General features: G+C 36.1%; 1 protein-coding gene across 3 annotated transcripts in view; it reads left to right on the plus strand.

The window, feature by feature from the left end:
- PHF14 (PHD finger protein 14) overlaps positions 1 to 19136 on the plus strand; it is a 160286-nt gene that overhangs the window by 124353 nt on the left and 16797 nt on the right. The window contains exons 18-19 of one of the 3 annotated variants that reach the window (XM_050970816.1): positions 1885 to 1998; positions 3692 to 3774. The exons of 1 other annotated variant lie outside the window; for it this stretch is intronic. In XM_050970816.1, the coding sequence (XP_050826773.1) occupies positions 1885 to 1998; positions 3692 to 3763 (186 nt within the window). In that variant the 3' untranslated portion in view covers positions 3764 to 3774. The remainder of the gene's footprint in view (positions 1 to 1884; positions 1999 to 3691; positions 3775 to 19136) is intronic. One more of the 3 variants, XM_050970815.1, reaches the window with a different exon arrangement.

Consider the following 19136-nt stretch of genomic DNA (forward strand, 5'->3'; position numbering starts at 1 on the left):
TTGCCACCATTGTCTGGCCGCAGGTAATAGCAGCATAACAAAAGCTTGTTCAGGTACAAGATACAAGCAGAATTCAAGGAGAAAAATCACTGAACCAACAGATTCAGACAAGTGTATAATTTTCTTCCAGTAGATATGTTTGTTACTTTTGTTTTTATAAGAAACGCAGAAGAGCTTCTGGAAACATATTGAGCTGATAAATGGCATTGATTTAACTTTCTCAAGGAGAAAACAGTACTGCTCTATACTCAGAGTGAGCTCATGGCTAACTGAGTAAACAAGAAAAAATATCCTCAGCATCATAGTTCACTGGGACCTAACTGAGGTGGCCTTTGAGAGAGAAGATGTTTGCCTGTACAAGTCCAGGGAAACCAGTGAGCTGTCAGGATGAACATGATGTAAATTTCCTTTGATGGCATATGTAGCATGGGGAAAATCAGATTTTTATTATCAGAATGCCAAAGATGTTTGTCCTCACAGCTCATTCTGTTTGGCTGATATTCTTCCAAGATATCTCATTTTTTCTTCATTCCATAGATCCAGCATTATGCCCATAAAACAATTCAGTGCAATGGTAGTTGGAGTTCACTGTTAACATTTTAATTGATGTTATTCTTTAGTTTTCACTAAAAGGTTTTTTTTTTTCTGAAAGCCTTTTTTTTTTCCCTTAAAATATCTTCCCTATACCAATCCTGAATTTTAAAGTGTCATGTCGCAAAATGGTCCAGAGCATCCTTTTCTTAGTCTGAGAGAGGTGATGCAATGAGAAAGGTGTAAAAATTTTTTATTAGAAATATTTAAGCACAGAAGTATTTTTTCCACTTTGTACTCTTTGGGAACTCCCTCCATGTGTTCTTTTACAGTATCTGGTCTCACCAGATGTGATTCTCTGTGTGATTCAGTAATGGTTGTTTTACCAGTGCTCACTTTTTCCCTTTCCATGCAATGGGCCAAATTGCAATTGCTGAATATTATCATTATGAAATTTTAATTTACTTCTTACAGGTTGTTATGTTTGAAAACTTAATAATGAGCTCTGCAGCTTGCAGTTTCCAAAAGTGTGATCTTGATTTCCTTGCAATTAGTGAATGTAGAAAGAAAGTGATATATCAAAAGCACACACTCTGCTTGCTAAGCAATGACATCTAAAATACCTTCTGTAATGAGCATTATGACAAGTACAGTAGAGATTGTACCAACTAATGGATTTTTTCTCTGCATTAAAATGTCTTAATCTATGCTGTTATCAAAACCTCTGTGTGAGGCAGTGAAGGTATTAAAGTGGTTTTTATTTTGAGTGATTTGGTCATGTTGCATGACAAAATCAAGGCAATTTGAAAAATAGAATGTAAATTACTTAAGAATTTTTATTTATTTTACTGTAATGTTAAATTTACTAAAAGACAGCGAACTCTACTAACTTCTTTAACTTTATCAGGTTGTGTGCTATATTGGTTTGCAGTGACTGGTAAAATACATTCATTGGGGGCATTTCTAGCATGGCTCCAGCTGTTTTGCAGAAGCATCCATCTGCCATAAATGGACAAAATATAAAATTCCCTTCCTTGCAGTTCAGGAGCAGGGGTAGGTATGGGTCAAAAACCATGCTTATTCAGAACTTTGCAATTCTGAACTACTGTAACTACTTAATAAGTCTTAAAATGCTCAAATGAAGAAAATATTATTTCAAAAGTAAATATATGACAGATGCTTTTGACTTGGGCAAAAGAAATTGCCCAGAATAACAAGAGTAGAGTTTCAGACCTCAAGTATTTTTTATTTCTCTCACTGTGCTTAAAGCACAGTTCCTCTGGAAAGTCTCATTTTTTTGGCGTGCCACATCAACACGCTGCTGAGGGGTCTGTTTGTGTCTGTTGCCCTCAGGACTCCGAGCCGTCAAATGAGGTGGTCTCAGAGGCCCCAGGTAACGTGGTACCCTCTACCTCAAGAAGTAGCTCTGAAGAGCTGATATCGGTGGCACAGAAACGTCCAGAAGAGGTAGGACATTCTGTGTCTGTTTTTTTCCAAGATTAACTGTTGGGGAATACACATTTGCCTTTGTTTTTCATGCCTAGTGTTGTACTACTAATAACAGAGACTTTTTAAAGCTACAGCTCAGTCTTATACTCCCATATAAGCAGCATGCAAGACCAAGGTAAAACTCAGGACTATTATTAATGGTACCTACAAGTATATCCCATAATATATGCTACTTTTTAAATACTGTTTCTTACTGTCAGTAATTAGGATTTTTTTTTTATTGTTCCTATCTGTCACACCATGACAGTAAGAGGAGCCCTATTAGATTCTAGCTAAATAAACTTCATTACACTGAAGAGTCAGAAATAGAATCTGGACATTGGTATATAGGTAGATACAAACTTCTGTCATCCTTCACAGAATTTAAATATGTTTAACTTCAGGCTTGTGTGAAGGAAAGACTCTTCCTGAGATTGGGCCTTTCTTTGTTCTCTTGGTTTCAAAAAGTGATGTAGTAGTAGTAGTAAGGATGTAGTCATAGTGTAGTCATAGGTTCATACTTCCTGGGTTTTGCATATTTCCTGGTTTTTGCTGTTAAGCAAAGGTGCTTGTAAGGTAGCTCCATAGGGCAGCCAATGACTTAGGGCATTTTCTGTCACTGCTGTTCATCCCTGTCATAGTACACTATATCTGGAGGAGAGGTTGTCTGTGGAATTCAGACTCATAACTTCATGTCATGGTAGCAATCATCTTCCCAGAGAACTGTTATTATCCTTAAATTAACCTTTCCTGTGAGATCTAAGTCCTTCCTTTGCAGTAGCCTTAACACTTAATCTTGGCTTATTCAAAGAGTTTAGTCGGTATTATTACTATTCAAAATACATCAAGTACCAGGTATATAAAGACTAGTCTTTGCTGGGTTTTTTCTGGGATTTCTTTTGACTGTAATTTTCACAGGGAAGGAGAGTATGAAGTGCTAGTCATAGACAATACAATGCTATTTATTAGTTTAGTGCAGCCTTTAGATAAATATCTTCATTTCTCTGATAGTCTCGTCACTTTGTCTGAAGAAGAGGGAAGGTCCAGAGTGTGAAGCCAGGAGAATTCTTAAAGAGTGTCTTCTGGAATAAGACTGAGTAGATTCACTTATTTTGGGTTATCACTGCATATTTCAAGATAGAAAGTCAGGTTATCACATCTAAGCAGTCCTAAGGACAGAGTAGTACAAGCTTTTAGTAATACTTTTTTCTGTATTCCTGAGTAGCAAAGGGACCTCTAGTCTGTGGAGAGATGTGGAATCTGCCTCTTAATTCTCTGCTTTGTCAACTTACCTCACTCCACTGGAGAAATTAAAATTGAGAGAACAGATGATGTTTAAAAATAAAAAGAGAGGAAAAGTCCTGCAGAAAGAGGAATGAGACATGGTTAGTTAATAAAAGGTGACTAAGAGGGAGATGGGTATACAGTTTTTGCTTTTGTGGAATAAAAGCAGCTCAGCTGTGGGGGAGAGGAAGCTTCAGGAAATCAAAAGATGGAAATACACCTTTCAAATCTTACAAACAGGTCAGTTATAGTTCATGTTGAAGCTGTTTTACTGAATGTGGGGTCATGTGGTTTATAAGGGAATGAGACTTTCTCCGATCACATTTACTGCAGTTTGTACAAAAGAGAGAGAGGTGAGTTAGAAAGAGTTTTGTGGTTGGATTTGCAGGGAACCTTGAGAGGGGAGCACCAGTATGCTGAATTTCCAAATTCAGAACCCACCATGAAACAAACCATCTAAGTTACTGATGGGTAAGTCAGCATGATAAACAAATATTTGTGAATTACACACTAAAAAAGAGGTCCAAAAAGTGTTTGCAGAGCTTGAATTAAGCTAATGCCTTTTCCTTTTAATTTTGTTTGAAGTCTTCTGGTACATCTTTCAATATCTGCTTAATGAGTTAATATGTGGAATTGACTACTGACTGGTGTATTATTTTGTAATTTATGACTCATCTGAATTCAAACCATCAGCAGTGGTGAGAGTTGTTAAAGAAAAGCTCAAATGCAGCTGTGGAATAGAGAAATATGAGAAAAGAGTAAAGAAGGCAAGGTGGCTGACAGCAAAGGGTTTCAGGAAGGTGGAGAAAATTTGAGGAGGTTGTGGAAAGTGGTGTTCACAAAGAGTCTTGGACTTCCAAATGTGAGGACACACAACTGCTAGTAGGAGAGAGTATGGAAAATCCCACGAGCTGCCACATTAATTTGAATAGAGCACTTTTTTTTCCTGCTTGCAATCTGATTTTCTCTCAGATAGGACAGTGAATCTAACACTCAGTTACTTGTGTCATCAGTAGGATGATATTTGTGGGATGTAATTTGATCACTCAAATGAGGTTTTCTTTTGTTGTCTAGTCTTTCCTCCTAATAGAGATGATGGTCAAATACAGAGTTCTCCTCAACAGGAAGGCAGAATTGCATCCACTCCTCTTACTGCTGCCCTTCTTCCCAGCCACTTTTGATGCTCTAAAGTTAGATTTAATTCTGTGTTGGATCAGGATCTAGACAACTGTGAATTTTCTGTGAATTGCACAGGTGTCCTGAATCATCATTCAGGAAAGTGTGTGTATTCATCAGTGTATTTCACATGCAGAAACCTTTTGAGTTATAAAGTAACTGAACTGACTTTTAAAGTTGGAAAGATACTTTATTGTCTCTTTCCAAAAGCTCTGCAAGCCTCTATAAAATTTAAGTTGTATAGATTTTAATGCTTGAATAATTTTAATTAGTGTCCATCCTAAAATAAGGATGTGATTGATAACTTAATATTGTATATATTTCTTGGGGGATTTTAAGAATAGGGTTTGCAAAGTGTCATTGAAAGAAGAATTCAATGCATTTGGAAGGAGATAGATGTGTCTCATCCTGATTTCAGTGTAATTTTGTTAGACCTTCCAAGCAGTTTATATACTTTCAGCAGTTTTCTTGAAATAATAATGCTTAAGATAGGATTTTTGTTCCCACAAGACTTTCAAAATTCACAACTACATCACTTACATTAGTATGCCCTTTTTTCTCTCATGCTGCACATTCTTTACTATGAAAGGATGAAAGGAAATTCTGTGGATGTTGTGATTATTTAAGATGCAGAGCTTTTAAAATGTTTTAAATGCACGAATAGACTTGCTTGAATAACACTGCAATTGTTCAATAAAGTTGAATGGCTGCTGTATCAGCTTCCACGACCCTTATTCTGTTTTCTGTGGTCACCTTCACTTTGCATCTGGCCGTTGCATTGGTACATATATTTACATTGGTTTCTGATGGATATACAGAGATGCTGAAGAATGGAGATTTGTTGCTGAAGTAGTTTTACTCTGGCTTTTTTATGTGTCTAAATAGCATGAGGGGTGGGCTTTGTCTTCTTGATACCATTTCTCAAAAGCAGCCCTTTAATCCTTGGGGAATGATAGTGTCAGTGGTTTGTTATCTAAGTAAGAAAATACTAGTTTTGACAGTTCCCTTAAATGTGAGTCTCATAAGAGGCATATTCTCTTGTTTAATTAAAAAATAAAATAGAAGTACATGAGTTATGTGTATTAATTTCCTTTGCCAATCCTGTGGCAAATTAATTAATCATGTTTTAATAGTGTAAGCCTAGAGGCTAACAGCTGATCTTTCTGAATGTCTGCATTGCCAGAACAGCACAGATACAGAGGAAAAGCTGTCCTATCCTTTCTCTTGGATAGAAAAATGAATACAACAACCAACAAAACCCTACCAAAAAAAAAAAAAAAAAAAAAAAAAAAAAAAAAAAAAGCACATATAAAGCATGGAGCACTTCAGGGTAAAATAGCATATGAACCTGAATAGCTTATGTGTCTGTGGTGCTTTTTGGGTGCTGGATTCAGACTATAAAAGCTCTGCAAACCGTTGTGGTTCTCTGCTAAGGAAGGATTAAGACAACCCTCTAACCTGTCTCTGACCTATTAGACATTGAGTGCTTCCAGTTTATCTGGATAGAGCACAGACATTTTTCCATAAGTAATGTACAGCTAAGGTGTAGTGATTTGTTCAATAGAAAAAGATGTGTCACACACTTAAGTCATCTGCCATTAATTGTAAGTATGGTACAAGCATCCTAATAGGATTGTGTAATTCAGTTTTAACTGCATTATTTCCTATACAAGGGGAGGAAATGTTACTTGATTTCTGTTAATACAATTGGCAGCTGATACTGTCTTTTGTTTCTTGATTTATCCTTTCTTCATCTTGGGCTAAAACCTTTCCCAACAAGTCCCTTTTGCATTTCAAGTTCGTACAAAAAGAAATTTTTTTTTTAACCCAAAGCTTTAAATTTCATCAGCAGTATGGCCATTCCATCCATACAGTATTTTATTACACTGAGGTTTTTACTTTTTAAGCAAGGTATTATCTAACATGTTCTGAAATTATTGAATTGCTCCATGGGAAAGTTTGTAATAATGCTCATGTGATAATTTTTTCCATCTGCTCTTATTAGACCAATAAATAACTGAATTTCCATCACTGACATAGTTCATTTCAGAAAATAATCATCATGAAGAATAAGCACCATCAAGAAGTAGAGACATGATTTGCACTCTTAAAGAACACAAGAATGTATTAGATAGAATATATTTGTGTATCTATCTCTATGTATAAATGCACAGCTGTTATGCTTGCACTTGTGAAAAGCCTGTGCATTCTTTTCTAAATTTCATAGGCCTAACCATATATTACCTCTATTCTGTGTAGCTGCTGGCTTGAATGCATTTAATAGAAAATTTGTGTCAGGCAGTTGTTGCTATAAATACATTCTTTCTGACCCATTGCTAATTTAAAAAAAATAAAAATCTAGTGACTTGACATAGGGCTAGTTAGACTCATATTTAGTCTTGACCACTAATTTTTTTTTGTTTGACTTCTGAGGAACTTCCCCAGTCAGAAAAATAATTGTAAATGTCCATGCTGTATGGACCTAACAGTCTGTTTCCTGATGAAAAATCATAAGTGATAACTTACTAGTTATCATCTGTATCATATAATATCAAATAATTCCCCTTTATATCAGTAGTGATACTGGAATGTGATTTTGTACTCTGAACCTGCTGCTATACTGAGATCTGCAAACAGACAAAACACCACAAAAATATCCCCAAAAATATGGCATACTTTACCAAAAAGAAGAAAACATATTGGATCATCTGTGTCATCCATATCCTGGTAGACATAGGATGGATCCCTCCAGTGCATTTCTTAGTATTTCTTTCTGGTTTTAAAGCTTCTGAGCAGTGGTGGTTTTCATACTTCTGGGGTCTTTTCCTTTATGCTCCTTCACAGTAAGCATTTTGAAGGTGTTTATTACATAATCTTTATTGCACTCCTCCTCTTGGTTTTCTCTGGGTGACAGCAGCAGATTACAGATCTGGGATTGAAATGCATTTCAGATATTTTCTTGATCTAAGTCAGATTCGTTGTAGAAAAGACTGATATTTGGTTCCTTGTGGAATTACTTATGGGTGATTTGGCCCATAATCCAACACTTCTTGTCAGAGTGTGTCTTCCAGTCATCAGACTCATTTATCAAAACAAGGGAGTTGAGTCACCTTTTCAGATCATTTGGCACTCAAGAGATTTGTTTGATTTTACTTTTCTTGCTTAACAAGTAATTATTATTGTTACTGTAGTTCCCATTAATATTTCAGAACAAAAGTGGTAAGCCACTTGCTTAAAGAGCCTTAGAGTCTAACTCTGTTAAAAGTGAATTAACAATGAGCTGAGAAAAGGAACAATAATACCTTTGATTATTGAAGTGTTTCTTCCATAAAATAAACTGGGAAATACAGTTAAGCATGTAAATGCTCTGGAGTTAGGAATTCATATTTTCCTGCTAATCTCTTCACATGGCTGTTTTATGTAATCTTCTTAATAACTAAATATAAAGGTCTCAAGATGGCTGGAAAATGCTGTCATGCAGTTCTGCTTTTGAAGTCAAAATTTATTTATGTATATTTAAGCTGTAAATGGCCTTATGAAATGAGGGTTCTTCTTAGAAGAACATTATTAATTTAAAAAATGAATTAGATCTGTTCAAAATTTCCACAAATCCAAGGCATTTTTTTATTTAACCTTTTCACAGTCTCTGCCCTTCTTTATAGTACATTCAGTTCTATATCATCTGTTACTCAGGAAGGTATTTAATACATGAGTGGGCATCATTTGCATTATACAAGAAGATTAACTTTACAAGCTCTGCTATTAATCTGAGTAGCTCTACATATTGACCTATGAAAGAACATAATTAAGTTAGCTTAATTAAGTTAGTTAATTGTTACACTCTGATGAATTTACTATTGAGAGGAAATTAAAGGCAAATAGAAAATGGCATTCATTGGTTTGAAATCATGTTTTAAAGGGTTTCTCAAAGATACTTTATATATAGATGACTAAAATATCTATTGTGTAATAAGCAAAGCAGATGCCATTAAAATCCCTGCAGTTTTCTCCTTTATTGCCTGACATTAATCCATATTTCTAAAAGAGATTTTCAAAGCATGCTAAAAATTTAGAAAATAACTGTTGTTATGAGGTTTTTTCCCTCAATATCCAAAAAATTGGATTCAGAAATCCTGTCTACACATGGACTACAGAGAAAAGCACACCATCAAAGTTCATTAAGTGTTATGATCTGATACTGAAGCCTCCTTTGGGGTAGAGAAAAGAATTTAAAGACCCCTCAGGGCAGCAAGCAATACCCCAACATGTGTACATTTTCACACATCAGCATAAAAATGTCTTTCTCATGCAGTGATAGAGGGGAAAGGAGAGACACTCCTGGAATTTACTCTGTCAGCTGCAGTTTCTGTTGTCAGGGGTGCCTGCAAGTTCACTGCAGGAAAACATTCAGGGTTTCAGCACAGATCTGTGCATGGATAGACCCTCCACATGACTCCAACATCTGGGATGCATTCATCAGTCTTGATAAGCACTGATAAGTACCCTGGAGATCATCAATTCCAAGTAGATGCAATTATTAAACAGTAAGAAAAAATGGCCAAACATGCAAAAATGTGCTACAGTGAATGCTGCCAAATGAGCAGTTTATTAATCTGTGAGATTCATTAATATTACAGTGGCTTTATTTTGAAATTGTTTTCTGTGAACAATTACTCTATTCGTTCTCTTTTTTTAATTTGCCAGGTCTGTACATTTTCTGGATGGCATTCTCAAAGATTTTAGGATTTCTGCTTTCTTTCTGTTGTAAAAATTAATATTTAACTCAAGTGAAAACAGTATTTTCCCTGAGGTATTATTCTTTGGCATTTCCAGATCACATGAAAGGGTCATTGATCTGTGGATATATTCTCTGGAAAAATAGCAGCATTGAAAGCAGGAAGGCAGTGGCATTTAGAATCACTTGTGTACAAATTTGTATTCATATTCTGAAGACAGATAAGTTTGAATTGCATTCTTACCAAGAGAAATGAATCTTTCCTTAAATAATGCTTAATTCTTTTTCATTTAAAAAAATCTGAAACAATTTTTAAAATTGATAGGATAGGAAGAAGCAATTAAATTATAGCTACTGTATATTTTATGAGACACTCTGTGTTTTTCTTGAATAGCTTCTACAAAATATTTAATTTTTTAAATCCAGTTTGAAATTAGCATGTTGTTACATTTGCCCCCTTTAAAATGTTATTGGAGCTTATATTCTAAGAGGAAAGAACAGCTTTTTTTTCAGTTTCAATGACATGCTTTAAATAATTTTTTTTTTTTTTAATAGAGGAAAAGAGTGGAAAATAGATTAGAAAATTAGAATTAAGCAAGCTTTAGGTGGGAAAATAGGAAGAAGTTCAAGTTTAGGGCAGTTTCCCACTTGCTGAGGATTTTGATGGTTGTACTGATGTTGGTGAGCTTCAGTGGAACTGTGTGCACTATCTGGTCAGCTCTGACTGTTGCTTTGAGATATCCATGATGTGGCATGGTGCAATGTCATGTAAGCCACTGTTGTAATTTCCTGTGTGGCCCATGTGACACACAATGGAAGTTCTTTCCTGGAGGAAAGTAAGTGTAGCTTCTCTCTTCAATAAATTATGGGCACATTCTTCATGTTCTATTTTTTGTTTCTTTCCTGAGGGATTTGTTGTGTTCTCTCTTACCTGTAATATTTAAGTGAAAGATTATTCTTTGGTCATTGCATGCAGCGTAAATATTAGGGCTCACACTGCAGTACATGAACAAAGCAGTGATCCTTTTTGTAGATGACAAATAATATCAGAAATTTTCTATTTTAATATGATAGGTTGAAAATATCATTAGAACCCTTTTAAGTTGTTACAGGCTAGATTTGAGATAATGAAGCTTGGACAGAATCAAAGATTCCAATGTCATCCTTAAGGTAGTGGAGATAAGCAGAGGTCAGTCACTAGTCATTAATAACGTAGGTTATATAGATTTTTCTCTATCCAGTTGCTTTGGGGTTATCTCTAAACTGCAGCGCAATCCCAATAGTGTCCCAGTGCTGCTTTGCCAGACTATTGTTACTTTACAGCTCTCTCACTGTTAAATGGAATATTTACACACTGAAGAGTTCATATTCCCTAAATATTTCAGCGCAGTAGGATCGGGGATTCAGTATTTGTTAGAGTACCTCTTTTTTCTATTAGTGTGTATTTTTGTGATAGACTTATATACATTAATCTACCTGAATTTACATTATTTTAAAACTAAATTTGTATTAACTTCAAGCATTTTCTAAAGACTATCAAGTAGGTTAACACATACTATTATCTTTAATAGCTGTCATTGACCTGCTAAATCCTTTTTAAGTTAACAGTTTTCCTATATTTAATTTTCAAATATGGCTATCATAGTCTCCCAAAATATCTAGATGACCTGGAATACCCAGAACTACATATTCTATATTCTATGCTGTAGCTATGGTTTTGTTTTACTTAGAAACTGAAGGTGTTCCTGAAAATATAGTTAAATTCAGAGAGACTTATGTGATGAGGAGTAGTATCTTTGGAAAGCTAGTTTCCCATTAAGGTGTTTTAGTCTGGTAAGATTCCTATTTAAGTGATTGGAACCATCCCAGGAAAATAGCACACACCTCCTGTCAATTAAGACACCTCTGTGTCCTCTCATAATGACTGCTTTGTATTATTCTGTAGTTCTGCACATGCACAATAAAGATGGAGATATGCCCACTGCATGACTTAGCTGGCTAAAGCTATTTGCCTAAAACTCCATGGATTCTGCCAGTGCATACCAAGGCAGATACTTGCAGAGGACTTCCCAGGGCACCTGGAAGAGGCTTTAACCTGGAGGGATGGCTGAGATGGGCTCTGCAATTCAGTGGCCACCAGACTGAGCCCACGCTGCTGCTGAAAGGGCAGTGTGTGTTCCCAGACTGCCTGCTGTTCTTGTTGGACCAACAGATGAGTGAGCTGAGTCAGTGGGCTGCTCTGGCAGTCCATGGAGTGATATCCATGGGGTGAAGGGCATGCATAGCTGTGGACCATGAGCTCCCTCTTCAGTGTCAGCATATGGAGCTCAAGGGTCCAGGGCTGACACTGAGATTGTATTGTCATTTGGTGCTCTGGAAAAAATAAATTAGAATAATCTTCAAAATGCTCACTAGTGTTTCTGGATTTACTGTATTAGCCAGTTCTCCTGTACTTATCCCTTCAAAAGGACACTTTTTTCCCCATTTAACAGCTGCATTCCAGTTTACCCCTCAAGAATAGGCTTGTCATATTTGGGTTGTTCAGGAGATTGACTGAAATTAAGAACTCATGTTGTAACTAATGAAAATCCTGATTTTTTTCTGCAAATTAGGATCAATTTTTGTCTGTAAGATGATTAGTTACACCAAATTTACATTCCTATTTGGTATCAAGAGCCACAAGGACAGGAATTCACATGAAGTGGTGGTGTGTCTGCTTGCCTTCTTGTGAAGTTTTTTTGGGATAGTTATCAAGGGAAATCTTGTCAGACTATTAATGGGCAGAGGCATATCCACATTTTGCTTGTTTGCAGTGTTGATTTGGATTCATCAAGGTGCAGGGAACCATGTGTGTCCTGCCCTTGGTCACAACAACCCAATGCAATGGTACAGGCTGGGTGCAGAGAGGCTGGAAAACTGCCCAGCGAAAAAGAGTCTCAGGGTGCTGGTGACAGCAGTTGAATATGAGCCAACAGAGTGCCCAGGTGGCCAAGAAGGCCAGTGACATCCTGGATTTTAACAGGGTTACTGTGGTCAGCAGGACCAGGAGAGTGACTGTCCCCCTGTACTTGACACTGGTGAGGCCACACCTTGGGTCCTGTGTCCAGTTTTGGCCCTTTCACTGCAAGAAAGACCCTGAGGTGCTGGAGAGTGTCCAGAGAAGGCAATGGAATTGGGAAGGGTCTGGAGCACAAGTCTTGGGAGGAGCAGCAAAGGATTTGGGGGTGTTCAGTCTGGAGAAAAGGAAGCTTGGGGAGACCCTAACACTCTCTACAACCACCTGAAAGGAGGCTGCCCTGAGCTGGGGGTTGGTCTCTTCTCCCAGGTAAGAAGGGACACAACCAGAAGTGGCCTCAGGTTGTGCCAGGGGAGGTTTAGTAGGATGTTAGGAAAAAATGTCCTGAAAGAAAGGTTCCTCAGGGAAATAACTGAGTAACCATCCCTGGAGATATTTAAAAGTCTTTTAGTTCTTGAATTTAGGAACACGGTTTACTGGTGAACTTGGCATTGGCAGGGCAGTGGTTGGGCTTAGGCATGTTAAAGATTTTTTCCACTTAAATAATTCCATAATTTCATGATTCAGAGTTCAAATCTAGGATTGTAACCTGAAAATTTTATCTGAAAGCAGAAAAAAATTCAAGTACTAGCTTCTAATCTTTGGGAGACTTATAATCAAAATTCCAAAATTTTCCACTGGAACTGCCAGTGGAGAAAGTTGCCTTAAATCTGTACAGCTGACAATAGAACCATTCCCCATATATTTTCCAGTCCTTTGATTGTACTTTCCTACAGTTTCTCCCAATTTTTCAGTAGACTTTTTGTCCACTGCCTATAGGCACCAGCTCTAGCTAAATTCTGTTAATCCAATATTGGTCACATGTGTATTGTGAAAATAAATGTCCAGAGTTTAGGAGCATAAAGACAGGCCTTTAGAAAATCCCCATTACAGAAGTGTAAAAAATCAGTTAAAATAAAGGTGTAGTTGTTCTAATATATCTCTGAATCTGGGAGATATAAAGCTCAAAATAGGAGACAAGATACTAAGTGCATGAAGAAAGACAACTTAAGGGAAGGAGAAGAGATTTTTAAGGCATTTTAGATGCTTATTTTCACTCTCATTTTCTGACAGTCCTTATTTATATATTTAGCTCTGGGACAAAAATCTCAGTAAGTCAGCATTTAAAAGCAGATTCACCCACAGACTATAATTTGTGTGCATGCTGTGCAAACTTTTAGATGTTTTTTTCTGCAAAATGTTGCTTGTTTTAACAGTCTCTTTGTGGTTTCAAGGGTGATATTTGAATTGGGAATTGGGGCAAAGATGATAGTTTTGTTCAGTGTGTAGATAATCTTAAAGTCACCATTTTTCATATTGTGGCCTGATAAGCAGCAGAGTAAAAATAACCCATTTTTGAAGTCATGGTATTACATGAGAAAGCTTTTAGTGTCTGCAGAGGCATCAAGATATTCAAAAAGGGGAAGCACATTAAAACCTTAGCAAAAAATAAATCCAATTACCCTGTTACTGTAGGAAAGATGAAGTAGAGGAAACTTCCTCTTCACCACAAGCATGACTACAAGATCTCTCTTATGCCATGGAGTGAAATACATTTGATCCCCCCCATCCCTGCCTCAAATTCTCATGCAAAAGCACTAAGAACTCAGAGAAAATTTGAAATCAACATTTATTTCAATTATTTTATCCAAAATCAAAAGGTGAAAGAGCTTGGTGTGTTCTTTAAAATACTATTCCTAAAGCCTATGTTTTCTGAATTCTTCATATGATACTATGAATTTCTTTATCTCTAAAGTACTTGTATATAATAATATTTAATTTTGGTAACAAATATGGGTAAATTTGATTTGTTCATCCCTTCATGCAGTCTTCTGTGGGGCCAATGTATGTGGCAATAAACTGGAGTAGAGAAATATTTGCTGCTATCCATTGTAGCTCCTTATTTCTTTATGTCAGAAGTTAACCTGCCAATGCTCATGTGTAGTGATGAAGCCAAGAAATAGTGCCAAAAATTAAAACTTTTCAGATGCAGTATTGCAGATGTGCTGTGCTGATTCCAGGCTGGATTTTTTTCAGCTAAGTTAGCATGTATGAATTGTGGTTTCTAGTTCACTGTTTAATTCAAGCATAGCACTTTAAGAAAATGTCTTGGCCAATTTTCCAGAGTATTATAACTTTAGAACTTCCTTATTTTTTATTTACTGAATTAATGTTACTTTCTTTTCATTTAGATCAATATGTATTGAATTTAATAAGCACAGGGTTTCAGCATTGTGGTCTGTGAAGCTCCCATAACACAGATTAGCAAATAATTCTGTGCAGTTAAATATTACACTTTCCTTGTGGCAATCTTACCCCAATAACTTGTAATTTTGGGTATTTGTTTTTGGCTCCATAATTTGTATCATGAACGCATTTCAGTGTTGCAGTCAGGGCTATATGGTTAAAATCACTGAATCAAAAAGAAAAAAAAAGGAAAATAGTTACCTTAAGGGAACTTTCATTTCTAGTATCAAACCAGACATTATTGGTCCAAATAATAAATAATGTTGTTTTAGTTATTTTACTGCATTTTGGCTAGAGTTTGGGCTTAATAGGAGAAATCTATTTTTTTAAAGGAAAGACTGATCATAAGGTTGATAATATTTTTTTTTAACATTTGAAAATTTCACATTCTTTTCCTACAGTGTTTGTTATTGAGCAAGTTATAATAGCCTCTACTTCTCTATATAATGTAGTAACTTAGGTTAGTAATAGAATCAAGATTAAAGACAGTGATCACAGAATGGAACAAATTAATTCACAGTCTTATTAATTGGTAAACTTAAGCTAGAGAGGTATTGCACAGATCAACCAGTAAAATGGAAGGTTGTTTGTATAAATATTTTTCCACTGTTAAAGCACATCATTAATAGGCTTTATCAAATCAGACCAAGGATCTGTATCAAGCAGCTTCATCATCCATAGAGTCATGAAGTGAATGTCATCAAAAATCACTGGGCCTAAACACTTATCACTTCACTATGATGAGATGACTGCATTTTTATTTGCACAGTAACCTCAAATCCTCATATTAAAAAGTGGCAAATTTTTTTGCCCTTTACTGTTCTAAGTGTGACACATGTAACAATTATTCATCACTCCATAATGGATCATTTTTATCAGAGTCTTGTGTCTTTTCTGTATACACAGAATAAATATTTATGTTTTCTCATTTTTCTGAACTAGAAGATACTGATAGAATAGGTTTGAAGTGTCAACTATAATTCATTGCATGCAAAGAAAAGCTTTATACTGATACTGTGCAAAGGAAAAGAATATCTAAATCATTTCAGCAGCAAGCTTATAACCAAGATAATATCAGCATTTTCCTTCTTGAAAATATATATGCCATAAATTAAAGGAGGTCTTCAGTGTTTTATTAAAATGCTTCAGACAAGTTTAACCCTGTCTTCAACAGGCATATATGTATGAATACGAAAACCTTTTTTAAAAAAAAAATGAAGGTCAAGTTAAAGTTAAGACAAGCTTGCAGTAAACTTCCTACTAATCCTGCAAATGTTTTGTTTAGAAGACATTAGAAAACTATGACACACGTTTAGTGTCAATTTAAAGGTGCCCATTTTATTCTTATAGAAAACTTAAAATATATCTAGCACTTTACTGTTTTGTAAAATAGTAATGTAGTCTGGGGAAAAAATACAAAATATGTGTATACTGAGTGTATTTGAATGAACTCTTAATTTAGTTGAAATTAGCCTTAGCAGTAAATGTAGTAAGTGGAGAGGTACATATCACAGTATATAATTGTGTTTAAATATATACATAGAAAAGTAATTGGGTTAATAAGAATATAATTTAATAATTAGAATAAAAAATATACTTGTAATGAAGCATTTTATATACAAATACTAGAGTTCTTATAAGTACTATGGTATCTCATCACATTTTCAGTTCTGCTTCCAGCTTCTTAGGCAAGAAAATGCAGAGAAGTGTTGGTACTATTGGTAAGGAAGTAACTACAGAAGAGTTGTATGTGATGAAGCCCTGTATCTGTTTTGCAGAATTTGCAGCTGTTGTTATTGTTTTAAACCCATTTGATTTGTAGTACTTTAAAATGGCTTATCCCATGTTTCTCTAATCTATTGAAGGGTGAGTGGTGAGGTTTTGTGCTTTGGTTGTGAATACTCTTTTCCCAAGTCCTGCAGCAGCAACTCCCACAGTTATGGCTACTACCTCCCTAATTCCAGCTGCAGCTTTGTAGTCTCCTGAGAGAGGCACTCTCCAAGGTACCTGGTCAGAAGTGACATTGCTTTTTTTTAGAGCCAGTCCCATCACAAAAGACCCAAGGCATCCTTCACAGCTTTTTTGCAAACAAGCAGAAAGCTGAAATGAAGTCTTATTGTTCCTGATGTATGTGAGAATTTTACTTTGAACTCCAAGTGTTTTCTTCCAGCAATAAATTTAATCACTAATTAGTATCACATCACATTGATGATGAAATAAGCTGGGAGATTTAGTAAGGTCATGTATTTAATAAGAAGCATCAAAATATAATTTTGTATGGTATACCCAGTGTTTTGGTTTAGAACTGCTGCCTGGAAATGTGATAATTGTTTTCTTCAGAAATCAGATATTAAAGGACAATGTGAGAATGAATCTTTCTCTGACAGGATCACAGAAGCAGTCCATTTTAGAAGCAGGTTAGTACGTTTGAAAGGTCATTAATGTAAAGCTGTGAATTTGTCCCCACAAGTGACATGGATGAGTGATCTTATGGTATTTGCTGTTGTCAAATTGCATTAATATCTTAGGCATGATAAGAATGTCATTAATGTGAAACAAAAATTAATTGCTATGCTAAGGCAGTAAAGTTTGTTTAATACTTCATGATCAGTAGCTTGAAAGCAACTTTGAATTTCAATTTTAATTCTTTCTGTAAACATTTCCAATTCCTACAGACTCTCAATCTTTACCTTTTGTGATTATTTGCAGACAGAGTGCAATTTACTCTTGGATGGGTACTCTGTAGAACAGCTTGCCAACTGTTCTTGCCAGAATGTTTGTAGCATATGTATTAGGGATTTTTTGCATTGTTGCATCCTAAAATCAATATGGAACACAAGGATGATGAGTTAAGTTCTAGCCATTCCTTCTACTGTCCAAATGCATCTTGTGAAATTTCCAAATTTCCAAATTTTCAGAGAGCTCAAAGCAAAGAAGAATCTGAGTCACAGTCACTGAAATTAACAGTGGTTCTATATCCAAGTGCATTGAAATGTATTGATTACCTTTGGTTATGCTTTGTTCAGGTCTTAGGATGCTTTTTTAGCATTATACTTTTTATGTGCACTGAACTCTGGTCAGCCATGTCAGAGGGCTTGAAATCACACAGTACTTCAATCCAAGCAGCTGCCTACATACAGGATAAGAACTTGCTTTAATTGGTAGGTTCCACTGCTTTCTGGTTCAGAATAAAGGAGATGCTGTATGAGGGTATGGCTGCATCAAAGTGTGGGATCCTACTCTTGGAAATCAGGCACTTATTTAGGCCAGCACATCCATCTGACTTTTGGCTATGAAGAACCATGCTGGCAAATGTACATTCACAGTGCATCTTTCAAAATACTGCCTTCTAGATAGTGTAGGAAGAGTTCCTCAGACAAAAACTGCATTAGGCTACCAATATGTATAGCTGCATATGGCAGAGGCTTTTCTCATTGTGGTAAACTCAGTACCTTCAGACATCAGATGAATGAATTGATTTCATTACTAGTCAGCTTTTTGTGCTTTGAAATGAAAGTCCTGGAAGTCCTTGGTTGTCTTCATCCCTTCCAGAGCCATGGGATCCTGTCTGCTTTGCAAAACAAATGTGATGTCTTCCTGGCAGATGGAGCAGGCATGCTGACTCCTGGTACCTCACTCTGTTCAGACATACATCAATCCTTCTGAGGCAATCAAACTCCAGAATCATAAAATCTGTTAAACTTTGATTGACTGGTGATGGCTTCTGTATTCCAGCATCTTCAGAATGTTTTCAGAGGAGCTCACTTCACATCTTCTGGCACAAATAGCTTCATTAAGGAAGGCTGTCACGTGTCAGAAGTGAGGTCATGTTGATCCTTTCATGACCAGCATTCCAGTTACCTGTAAGTGCATGGCTTAGAAATTTCAGCGAGTCAGCCAGCCTTGCATTTGAAAATGGTATTTCCTGAAAGTGACACTTTCAGCAGAGATACACCTACAGCTTTCTGAAAGTTTCTTAAGTAACATATCCCTGACAGTGCCTCTCAGAGAGTATAAAAAAATGGTTAACTGCAGAGTATGTACTGCTTGATTTTGAGGGGCTTGATAGATCACTGGTTCACAAACATTAATGTAGAAAGCACAAGGCAAGCTTTTGAGGAGGTCTGGCCTTTCATTTGTTTGGACAGGCATTTTGTTGTTAATTGACTCTTCTCATCCTTTCCTGCCATGGGTTATGAAATCATATGCCCTAAGGAAATGAAATTCAGTTATGCATTTAATATTTTTTGGATTAGTGGGGCGCATGCATCTGGCATGGTGAAAGCAAGACAATTTTATGTATAGAAATTAGTTAGAAAAATTATCTCAGTTGATATAAATATGATCACAACCTGCTGCACTCCTGAGAAAATGTGTAACACTTGAGACAAAAGCTGCTGTTATTACTGTTAGAATCTGTTGCATTAAGAGTATAGAAATTTGGCAGCAAATAAACACTCTTGCTTTACAGCTAGTCCTCAGTGATCCGGGGGGCTGGGTGTGGCACATCTCATGAAATCCCTTTGCTACCTATCTCATGACATGTGTCATGGCTTAGGCCTCATTCCTATGGAATCTAAGAAACTTTTCTGAGTGATGAAACATTAATATGATGAGAGT

This window comes from Serinus canaria, chromosome 2, assembly GCF_022539315.1.
Source record: "Serinus canaria isolate serCan28SL12 chromosome 2, serCan2020, whole genome shotgun sequence".
Classification (NCBI taxonomy): domain Eukaryota; kingdom Metazoa; phylum Chordata; class Aves; order Passeriformes; family Fringillidae; genus Serinus; species Serinus canaria.